General features: G+C 38.1%; 1 protein-coding gene across 6 annotated transcripts in view; it reads left to right on the forward strand.

Annotated features, from left to right (window-relative positions):
• LOC105286860 (serine/threonine-protein kinase tricorner) overlaps positions 1-12,528 on the forward strand; it is a 120,470-nt gene that overhangs the window by 101,880 nt on the left and 6,062 nt on the right. For all 6 annotated transcript variants that reach the window (XM_026973729.1, XM_011352116.3, XM_011352114.2 and 3 more), the window contains 8 exons: positions 8,398-8,474; positions 9,666-9,899; positions 10,734-10,941; positions 11,025-11,142; positions 11,440-11,579; positions 11,676-11,876; positions 12,105-12,257; positions 12,361-12,519. In XM_026973729.1, coding sequence (XP_026829530.1) covers positions 8,398-8,474; positions 9,666-9,899; positions 10,734-10,941; positions 11,025-11,142; positions 11,440-11,579; positions 11,676-11,876; positions 12,105-12,257; positions 12,361-12,519 — 1,290 coding nt within the window. The remainder of the gene's footprint in view (positions 1-8,397; positions 8,475-9,665; positions 9,900-10,733; positions 10,942-11,024; positions 11,143-11,439; positions 11,580-11,675; positions 11,877-12,104; positions 12,258-12,360; positions 12,520-12,528) is intronic.

The raw sequence follows: 12,528 nt of genomic DNA on the forward strand, positions 1-12,528 counted from the left end.
TTAGGTGTCTCACCCTGTATAATATGAATGGACTTTAATTATCTATAATTGTAATTATCTATATTTTGTACATTATATATTTTAATTTCATAAACACACGCGAAAAATAAAAGCAGAAAACGGAAACAGAGATAAAATATGCCTCTTTCGCATGCGGAAAACACATGCTGGTATATATTTCCTTTGTCGACATATTTTAAAAATTATCATGGTTCTACCATTATTGTCAGAAAATATTAGAGTGATTTGATATCTGTCTTCTTTTTTTTAATTTATGATCGGACAAAAATATCACAGTGTAAAATACGAACGCTGTGACACAAAAAAAAACAAATCCTTCAAACAATGCGATACAACAAAATATTCAGTGCGTGAACTAGTACCAGTTTTAATTTCATATCTTATGACATAAACGCACAACAATAAATGCTTATATTATTATTATATAAATAGAAATATAATCAGATGGATGTTATGTTGTTGGGATCATTATTAATATATGCTATTTGATTAGACACTTCCTGTGCACTTTGCTATACTTCTTCAGTCATTATATTACCTTGTAATTGCGAAATATCCCCGTGATCGTGTCTTATGTAACAAATGTCACAAAGAAACCAAAGAAGCTTCGATAACTAAGTAAAGATAAATACTTGATTCCAAACAAACTAAATAAATATTTTGTTGTACATTTAAAATATTTCAAATACTGAGAAGTTCTTGAGGATAGAACTTTACTCGCTTTCCCTAATGATTTAAAATTTATTTTGTATATCTTTGAACGCTTTTATCTTTCATCTTATAACAAAATTATTTGATAAACTTTAAGTACATATTTGTATATAATATTTGGCACAAAGAAGATATTTCCAGTTGCCAATATTTGTTCGAGCTACTGTTCCCAATATCTCCGCTCTCGCCCGCTTTGTATATTCTTCTTACTTTGATTTGCGAATATCGCTGTTTGCTGAAACTAAACGAAAGATCAGCAAAGGATCCGCGATCTCCTCGACTGGTCCCGTACTCGTCGATTCGTCCGGCCAATCCGGTAAAAAGTGCAGTGACCGTTATTTACGGTTATCCTCGCTTCGAGCAAGTAGGTTGCTCGTGCACATACGCGCGCACGCGATGTGCCGCACGCGTTTCGCGAGAGACTGAGGATCGTTCCGTCACCTTTTTGCACCGTGAAATCGATTTTCCGTATCTCTCTACCGCGATAGAGAGCCGAGTGAAATCACGACCGCGTGAGAATCGTCACGCTGCACGGCGAGCCGATATAACGAAATGCGGCTTGAACTCCATTACCTTAAGCAAATTCAAAAGATACGTTCGCTAAATGAACTTGGGTGTGTGTGTGTCCAACAAATCGATATAAAAAAATAATTAAAATTGTTGCAACAAAATGGACAGATCTTATTTTTGCACGTTTTATTGAACAAACTTCTCGAGCAGGATTAACTATATTTTGTATCTCTCTTTTTTATTTTTTGTTAAAAATTAGAAAATTATTATATTAGCACGATGTAAAATGATGATAAATTTTTAAAGCTATTGCTAGAGCAAAATCAAATAATTTTAACATCTTTTAATCATTTCTATGGCCGAAAAATATCGGCCGAGAAAAATCAATAAGATTTCGAAGAGATGTTTATAATTTTATTGATTGATTCGTTCATTAATTTTATTTATATGTTCGTTATGTGAATCGTTTTTACTGAGAATTTTAGTATTAAGTTTTTAAGAAAACAAGAATATTGATCATGCTGTTTTTCCGTACAACTATTTTATGCATTCTTGTGCAAAAGCGTCTATCTGTTTAATTCTATTTGGTAATTTGCTGAATGTCTGAAGCCATGATAAACTCTGACCCAAGTTTCGTTTCATACGACGAATCCTTATCGCGACTTCCTACTAACGTCTCTTTCCACGCATGCAATGGACAAAGTATATGGCTTCCGGGGGTGGTTCTGTGCGACCTTGTAATCCGCAATGCAATCAGCGGACGACGTTACAACGGGTTGTTGCGTGCCAAACGAATCGGCAAATGTCATGGTGAGATGGAATTTCAGCTCCGAAATGACGAGATGGCGAAATTTCAGAGTGTCATAATGTATTCTGTAACGCGGATTTCGCAAAGTCGGAAAAATCGAGCGCGATGTCGAGGATATCGAGAATTACGAGCTGGAAATAACGGCCGACTGCGACAATAATTTTATCAGCGCGAAATGAAATCGCGCGGGAGCACTTCGTCGCCGTGACGAGGTACATAATTTTTTAATTAACGCGGTTGTTCATTCGTGTTTCAAAATGACACGGAAACCGGCCGTGTGGGTGTCACGCTCGTAACGGAAATCGCGGTCGCGGAATTATTCTCGAAATGTGCAGGCGGCTCTTTAATCGCGCTGAAGCTGGCATAAATGCGGCTTAAAAAAAAAGAAAAAAAACAGGCTGTTCGACACGAATGTAAAGTGTCCCGCAAATATCGGCGGCGTGCGGACTACGTTGCCATTATTCAATATGCGTCAAGGCTGAACGCTGTGCGGCGTAAAAGTGTGCATCATTGTAGACGCAACCAGTCAAATGCCGTTGTCCCTGTGATTCACCCACGCTTCGTTGCCGTTTAAGGACTGGGGACTCGCTTTGCGGTTCCTACGATCTACTTGGAGCACACACGGCTCTTTCTCTTGCACGCGACTTGCCGTTTTCCTGAAACTATCGTGACGTGACGCCGCGGCTTACTCCGTTTCGACGACCGGCCGTTTCGTCATATCCTGTTAAAAATCCGCTTCCTGTATCTGTATCACATTCACGACTGGCGTTCGACAGACCTCCGAAAACACGTTTGTTTCCTGCGTATAGGGGACTCGTGGGCTTGGGGGCCAAACAAAATCGGAATAAAGCGGCGGCTTCCTTTTACACGGTTACGTGTTACAAAAATAAGAAGAGAAAGTATGCAGATGATGTACAAGAATTTTTTTATAAAATCGTATATTGAATTTGTAATCCAAATATTATACCATTAAGCACCTGGTACTCCCGATACTGTTTATAAAAATTTCTACGTCATTCTCACGCTGACTCATTGAGTGATTAGAGATGAGTAGCAGAGCATATGTTAGTTTACACGATAATAACGTTCGCGCGAAGCATACGCGCACGTATCGCTTACACGGCTTTATCATCGTTTAATAATATTCCCCTTCGTTGTCAAACGTTTTCGTACGTTGCCCGGCATTCGGTTTCCGATAACCCGTCGACGTTTGCGGAGTTCCGGTGGTCTGGATAATTCCATGGGTAGTGCAGCAGGCGGGATCGTTCGATCGTGATTAATTTCCGATACGCAGCGGCGATATGAGCGCGCGATACACGCGCGCTTCAGCAAAACGCGTCATTTGTTTATACGCTCCATGATTCTTGTTACTCGAGCGGCGGCAATTAGCAGACATTGATCCCATTTATCACTAACGCGTGGCACGCGCGCAAGGAGCTTTCCTGGAACGTACACAAATTTCTGCGTAGGAACCTGTTGACTTCCGGCAGGTCCCAATGACCACCCACACGTGTGACGAACCGACAAGAAATTTGCGTTGCATAAGCATTCGCAAGACTAGGAAGAATTTCTTACACGAATTCTATGCTGCATTTGCGAAGTCCGTCCTTGTTCGTGTTAAGCGAGAATTGTTTCAGTTACGTCATCTAGTGCCATTTAGTTTGTCATTTTTAATTTTAATTAACGCGATGTTTAGATTTCGTTCAGTGTTCATGAGATCATTTTGCGCGAGTGGGCTTTCGTATTTGCCGACGCATAAAAGTGCCCGCAGCTCGAAATGAGAGCAATCAATATCACTCTGTGAAGGTAGGACAAATGTCATATGTCCACGCATTAGTCAGTCTACCTGCTGGTCCCGGGGGGACATTCTGTTTGAATATACAGGGTGTCCCGGGTTTTAACCGACAAACTGCGGGAGCATATTCTACTAGTGGAAATAAGAAAAAATTCTTATATCGAGTTTGCTTAGAAATGCTTTATTACAAAGTTATAAACCAATATTGAAAAGAAATATGAGATAAGTAACAACGGAACATAGTGTAGAATTTGGAAGGTCGAAGATGTTTATGTTATGTGTATTCACATGTATTCATGTTCACTATGTTGAAACGATTCAGTATGATTGTTACTTTCACAACAGTAGCTGTTAGATTTCAATCGTCGTGTCAACTAGCAATTACTATCAGAATGCCAAAAGTGTTTTCAAATGAGGAATACACTGATATTCATTTCGTGTACGGATTCTGTGACGGAAATGCACGAGCTGCCGTACGAGAGTATCAACGTAGATTTCCTAACAGGAGAGTACCAGATAGATTTAAAGCAACGAATTACTAATTCAGTTACTGAGATGCAACCAAATTTTCAGGAATGTCGTACCGTAACAAATTCTGTACTACGTCGATGTCTAGCTTGTATCGATGTGCAAGGACAACATTTTGAAATGCGTCACTAAATCATTGCGTACATAATTTTTATTTTTGTAAAAAAATCCGTTGTTACTTATCTCATATTTCTTTTCAATATTGGTTTATAACTTTGTAATAAAGCATTTCTAAGCAAACTCGATATAAGAATTTTTTCTTCTTTCCACTAGTAGAATATGCTCCCGCAGTTTGTCGGTTAAAACCCGGGACACCCTGTATAACATACGTGTCGTACGGTTGGTCTTTCTTCTAAGGACCGAGACATGTATCAGCTGGTTTAGTTATATTGGGTTACATTTCAGATGTAAACGAGAAACGTGCGTTGAACGAGTCGGATTAATCGGTCGAGCGAACCAGCCTATGCTTTTAGTCGAACGCATTGTGTTCCGAGTACGTTAGCAACGCATCATGCAACGATGATTAATATGATGTCCGAGATAATTAACGTCCAGTGCAGTTATGATAGCGCGATATTCCAGACAGGCGCGTCTAATCAACGCTCATAAAATAAACCGCAAGGGGAAACCCTTGTATTTAGGTACGCCATGTAGCTCGGCCTATCGCATGTTCCTCCGTTGCGTTGCCAGTAAAATTCTCGATTGTACAATACGTTGACTATCGTGTCGATTTTCGTTCATTCTGTCACACATTGATTCGCGATTATATGATTGATTGTTTTATCCTGCTGATTTAATTCCTAACTGAGGCTGACGATTTCATTACGCGTAACATCGAGTTGTTTGTGATTGGATATTGATATATTCCAGTCGATAAATCAAAGTTTTAATGACTTTAATTAATTTTTACCTCACGTTCACAAGATTTATAGCGTAAACTTAAATTACATCGAAAATTATTAAATGTTTTATATAGCAACAATTTTTTACAGATATGTAAGTTTAGTCTGCTATGATTCTGCTAATGTAATTAAAAAATTACAAACTTTTTTGTGGATGGAAACGGCAGAAAAGTTTCTCTTTTGTACGTTAACAATTTGTATGTACACAATATAAATTGTAACAGTGTGTAAAATATACATGAATTATTAATGATCAATGTTGCATCGTGCTTTGCTTTCTGTTCACCATAAACCACATAATCTTCGAGTCTTATACAGAACTATGTTTGCGTTAATTGGCAATTATTTCATCATGGCGATGTAGGATCAATACTGCTTACTAAGTATCGCTGATCCTATTGAACTCTCGGTACCGAAACAAACAGATGCGCGGAAAATTAACGCAAATTGGCACTTTGTCATTAAACTGACAAAGTCATAATTGTTAAAACAAGTTCATGCGCGTCAATCTCTCTCATTGAACTAAATAATATAAAATAATATATTTAAGCAAACAATACATAAGTAAAATTTTATGATTATGCATAATATATGGGGCAAATTAAATATGTCAGAATACACGCGCAGTATCGTTATTGCAAAAGCACGTGACATCATTACTGATTTAATGCTTACTTAAGATTTCTAGAAAAAGAAACACGCGAAGTCATTTCACAAAACAGATCTCGTAGCTCATTGTAGTTCTGGTACCTGCATGTGTGATTGCATAATAATGATTCATTCGATGACACCACGCTGTGTCCTCGAAATGAGTGTTCCTCGCGAAGAACTGACGTTTGTATTACGGTAAATACACTTGACGCATGGTTGCGAGACGTGCCACTCTTTTGAGCCGGACGAGAGGTTTGTCGCTCCATCAGATTGATAACGTATTGACGCTTCCGTTGTTGCTTCAGATGTATGAAATAAGGAGTTGTCTCATCCTGTTGATTTCGTAATCCCTGCGAGTTTCTATAAACACATTTATTTTTCATACGCAACATTTATTGATTCATTCTCTTATGTAATTTTATCGTGCGTCTTTAATCGCATAAATATTTATTATAATTGTAACTTTTATTAAAATTTTCTCGAAAACAATGTATAATCATTTTATTTATCGTATTATGCTTACTACGAAACATTAATAAAAGTAATTTCGTTACAGAAATAATGAAAATATTAAACTTGCCACATGCAGTGATGTAATAATGTCTACATCGTTATATCCTCTTTATTCATTTTATTCACTCTAAGCGACTGCTGCGACATAATTATCATATAACTTTAACTTTCAATTATTCAAAATCGGAAAAGTGTAAATAACGGATTTACGTAACAGTAATGCAACTTTGATTTAACACGTATTGTAAAACTCATCACAGTTGACGTTGTTACCTCAAAAATTTAACACTATAATTAGACCCGGTTATTATGTGATACTGTGAAGCGTGCAATTAACAAAGCGCTGTTCAACCGAGAGTTGCTTTGAGCCACGCGAGAGACTTTGCTGCGAAACAAGCAAATCGTAATTAGGTCGCTCTCAGCACCTGTCAAAAGACACTTAATTCTGAATTGTGCTTAAGTGACAAAAGAAGGTGGCTTAGTATAAACCATATTTCGCGGTACTCAGATTAAAGCGCAACATGAAACACACGTATTTTACCGACTCCTCTTCGTCATTACGAAGACAGTATCAAATTCATTCGAAGCGTTCAACAGTAGGTTTTTCCAATGAAAAACAAAATAGAAAATACATCTTGCTTCAATCAAATCATAGTTAAATTAATGGAAATATTCGTGAACATTATATAAATTATATGATTCTTTTATTATTTATAATTATGATATAATTTTATAGTTAGTCTCGCAAAAATATGTAAATGCGGATATAATATATTTATATAAAACATTGTTGATTTTTCGAATAATTAAAATTGATCATTAATCGAGTACGAGTTGAATGCGTAGGATGCAAGTTAATTCGTTATACAGCTATATTTAAATTTTGAAGATCACAAATTATTAATAACTCATGAAGACGACGTTTTATAACTACTCCAAATAGATTAGTTGATTTTGTCATTCGGAATATTGACGTCACGAGACCGCCTCGTCGCAGCGAAAATTAGCATCCACGTTGCAGGTGAGTGGGGCTCGGTAACACCGCTCAAGCAGTCAATTATATGACGGACGTTCTCACTTTTTCCACATGTCGACCTTCGAATACAAGCACGTTGGTCCAAGTCTAGGATCGCCTCGGGACAGTTTGCTCATAACGCGCATTCATAACATTCCGTCATCTTTCGCGGGTGTGTAACTGCTGGTTTTTTTTTCCTAAAAAAGATAGTGACGTTCGTACTGTTAATCATGTAACACTTGCGAAGAATTCTTGATTAAAACTCCCTTTTCCAAGCGTGAAGATGAATGCGGATCGTCTTAGAAGCATGCAGCGTTGCCTTTCCAATGACACCGGTAATGACTGAAACTTGATTTTGTCGAATTTTTATTGATAGAATCTTACTCCATAATTTCGACAAAATTATGATAAATGTAACAAGTTTAGTTCTATTAGAACAAACATGTATATGCAAAAAGATAAGAAACGATAAGAAATAGAAGATATATAAAGTGAAAGTTCATCGAGCTATAATTTTGAGTTTTTTTTCTTAAGATAAAAATATAACTAATTATACGAATCGAATGTTTATATCATTAGAACGTATATAGAGAGAAAAACGATTAACGATTAAAGTTCCACGAGATTTAAACGTCCAATTTTCATTAAAGACATAACGAGTAACCTGTTATCCCTCTTCCTTCTCCTACGTATATAAAACGAAACGAGATATCCTAGAAATGCAATCATCTTGACAATATCATCCTGATACAGAAATAGCCGACAGTCTTCCCGATATTTCGCTTAACGAGCTGTCAGACGGTTTCGCAACGGAGATGTCGTTCGCCTTCCAATTTGTTCGGTCGGTATTTTCATTGGCAACACGTAGAGAGTAGTCGCGTCAGAAGACATTAGTTCTGGAAACCGGTGACACTAGCTGACCTTCTTTCCTTGCTTGTTGCAGGGGTGCTGGAGATGGCGGCCACCGAGAGCACGATCCGATTTAGCGGCCACACGTTGGACAAGGCGACCAAGGCCAAGGTGAGTCCGGATTTAGTACCAATGATTATTTCATTAAGATAGCGGCCGCTGTATGTCGTGTTCGTCAACCAGGTGATACCGTTGATTCAGCATGTATAAAATTTTCTAGAATATCAATGTGACATGTAACAAGACATGTAACATTTCCAACTCTTTGAATTCATTTCGAGAAAACCCTTTGCAAATGCGGACAAATGTAACAATATTTAATTGCAAACTGTTACGGTTACTGAAGACTGAGCAGAGAATATAATGTTGGCAATGTTTTGTTAAAATAGCAATCAAAGAGAATGTAATAATAATTATAAAATTTGCATATAATATTTTACTATTGATAAATTTCAAATCTTAATTGTATAAGAGCTAATAAATTTATTAGCAATTGTGGTCATGTCGCAAACAGGTAATGCTAAAAGGCTTGTTATGTAATAACTGATAATTTAATATTTACGTTCCCAATCTCGTTACTATTCGACGGAGAACCTTGGGTATCTGGATACGTGTACATGAGCAAGAGATGTGGGTCATCATCGGGACAATTTCAACTGTTGTATATACTTGACAATATCAACAAACTGTATTGTTAACTAACGGTCGCTATTTTAACAATATGAACATTGTAATATTTTATTTAAGCGCGTAGTTCTATTTAATCCATCGATCGTCATTCAGTACCTCAGTTAATAACATAATGGAGTTTCTGTGTGCTCTCATTATATTATTATGAATAAAATTATCAATAATATATGCGCGGTATACCTTTCCTGTTTATGATGGTATTTCCGCAATCCTCGTGAAGCATGCAGCTTTTGTTGCAAGAGCTGATAAATATAATTGGTCATAAAAACAAGCTAAAATTTTTAATTCGGTAAAATTAGCTTAGTCGAGGAGATCATCGAATTTTTGTCCCTATCTGTATGGCAAGCCTGATGTAAAATAAAAGCTGTCTTCGAAGTATCTCGCGATGGTGAATCCGACCTCGGAGAGAGTATATAATCGCGCCAACTCGTGGTAGTCGCGCGCGCGGTTAGCGGAAGTGGTTTTGTCGTGCGCGAGATAAGGCGTTATCGATCGCATTATGTCGACCTCACGCGATGATATCGAAGGGGCAAGAGAAGGGGAGGATATTGTACGGGTTTCCGTATATGATGATAATTGGACCATCGCACGTGGGCGTTTTGCCTGTTGCAGGTAACGCTGGAGAACTACTACAGCAATCTGATAGCGCAGCACATCGAGCGGAAGCAGAGGTTGGCCAAGCTCGAGGAGTCTCTCAAGGATGAAGGTCTCTCGGAGCAGCAGAAGCAGGAGAAGAGGATGCAGCATGCACAGAAAGAGACCGAGTTCCTGCGGCTCAAACGGTCCAGGCTCGGCGTCGAGGATTTCGAGCCTCTCAAGGTCATCGGCCGGGGTGCTTTTGGTGAGGTAAGAACGATTTGATAGCAGATCATGATACATGATCATGATACATGATGAACAACGAGCGAGCGAGATGGAAAATTACTTGTCGATTTATTTAGCAAATCAAATTTGTAAATTGAGAAATTCCAAAGCGAAGCTTATTCTGCGAAGTTTATTCTGATAAAGTGAGAGAACTGCACGTTGTTATTAATGCGTAAGTAATTGTTTTTCCAATATTCAGTTTGTAAGCTTTAAGTAAAATTACATTTGAAAAAAATAAGGAAGAATATTTAATTTTATATACAGTTTTATTCGCCGTTATTTTCTGCTGATATCTTTATATGAAATGTGTTTACTGCGCTGTTTATGGCATTTATTGCAATATTAACGGAACTGTTATATTTACTTTTTTAGTATTTCATAGATGATTATTTGAAGATATAATTATAATCATATCGTAATAATTGCTCGAAGAATTTTACATGACTTTTTTCATTTAAATGATATCTTAAATGATGTACTTATCTATTATTTTTAAGTTGCTTCCTCTTATTACACAGCAATTTAATCACGTTAGAAACGAAGATTGAACTTTGCCTGCAGTTTATTATAACAATTATAATAATAACAGAAAGATATGAAAGCCTCCAAGCGGTGGTCACGTTTATGATAGAGCGAAATCATCTCGTTTCTTCGCAGAAAAAGTAGCGCTTCTCCTCGCCTCGCGGAGCAAGTGGATGTCTTTTGTGTAAAAATCCGGAATTAGTTGAGGGAACACCTTTAATCGCTCGTGACGAGTATCTTGCCAACGTTTTCACTTAAGGCGTGTTCTTTTGCTGAACAAAATAAAATGAATAGGTGAGACTCGTGCAAAAGAAGGACACGGGACACGTATATGCGATGAAAATCCTCCGGAAGGCGGACATGCTTGAGAAGGAACAGGTCGCACACGTCAGAGCAGAGAGGGACGTCCTCGTGGAAGCGGACCATCAGTGGGTCGTAAAGATGTACTACAGTTTCCAGGATCCTATAAATCTCTATCTAATAATGGAGTTTCTTCCTGGCGGTAAGTCTCTATCGGTCTTTACAATGGGCTTGAAAGCGGAATTTTTGAGGGTGCGGATACTCAAACAGAATGAATAATTGCAGGTGACATGATGACGCTGCTCATGAAGAAGGACACGCTTTCCGAGGAGTGCACGCAATTTTATATTTCTGAAACGGCGTTAGCGATCGACTCCATACATAAATTAGGTTTTATTCATAGGTACGTTTGATTAACATTCAATCAAAAATTTATGACTCACTGAAGAAACAATCTGATGTAATTAAATAAAGATGTTTGTACGAGTTGTTGATCAAAATCTTTTCAAAAGCATTCGAGATATATTTGTCGTGCGTTGTTTTAAGCTCCATTGTAATTCTTCAGTCATTTATTAATTGAGATCTTTCATATTTCATATAATTTTTATTGATACAGTTATGAATAATACATGAAATATAATATTCTCTGGTGCGATTGGAAACGAATAACTATTTATATTAATTTGATTGTATTTTACAGAGACATCAAGCCAGACAACCTGTTGCTCGATGCACGGGGCCACATAAAACTCTCTGACTTTGGGCTGTGCACGGGTTTGAAGAAATCGCACAGAACTGATTTCTACCGAGACCTGAGTCAAGCGAAACCTTCCGATTTCAGTAAGTGACCGTTTCTCTCGTGTGCATCGAGAAAATATGTATTTACGTAGTGTCGGTCCGTGATCTAACGGTGCCTCGCCTTCGTTTCTCGCGCAGTGACATCATGCGGGAGTGGAAGCGGCGGCGCGATGGACAGTAAAAGAAGAGCCGAGAGCTGGAAGAGGAACAGGAGAGCATTGGCTTACAGTACAGTAGGCACTCCAGATTACATCGCACCGGAAGTGTTCCTGCAAACAGGTTACGGACCGGCTTGTGACTGTTGGTCTCTGGGCGTTATTATGTACGAGATGCTTATAGGTATTTCCTTTTTCATAGAAATTATTTTTCATAACCATATTATATGAATACTACGCATTGTTGTGCCATGCAAAAAGTTATTTGCAATGATTATGTCAATTATATAAGGTAATTTGAAGAAGTCTCGTGAATAAAAGATTACAAACGTTGTAACGCAGTAAAATTGTGTTAAGTATGTGCGAAGCAAATTTGTATTCAAGTCAGTGACAAAGAGCGCGACCATTTCAGGATATCCACCGTTCTGCAGCGAGAATCCGCAGGAGACGTATAGAAAAGTAATGAACTGGCGGGAGACGCTGGTATTCCCGCCGGAAGTTCCCATTAGCGAAGAGGCTAAAGATACCATTATCAGATTTTGCTGCGAAGCCGACAGAAGATTAGGTACATGTCTGGATTTGCATATAAAAATTCTGAAAAATACAGAAATATTTTCGGTGACGAAAATGACGGAATTGCACGATTAAATTTCGCGAATGCTTTTCAGGTGCGCAAAGGGGCATCGAGGAACTCAAGCTGGCGCCTTTCTTCCGCGGTGTCGATTGGGAGCACATCAGGGAAAGGCCAGCTGCCATTCCGGTCGAGGTGCGATCCATTGACGACACGTCCAACTTCGACGAGTTTCCAGACGTGAAGCTGGAGATACGTACGTACA

This window comes from Ooceraea biroi, chromosome 1 (assembly GCF_003672135.1).
Source record: "Ooceraea biroi isolate clonal line C1 chromosome 1, Obir_v5.4, whole genome shotgun sequence".
Lineage (NCBI taxonomy): Eukaryota > Metazoa > Arthropoda > Insecta > Hymenoptera > Formicidae > Ooceraea > Ooceraea biroi.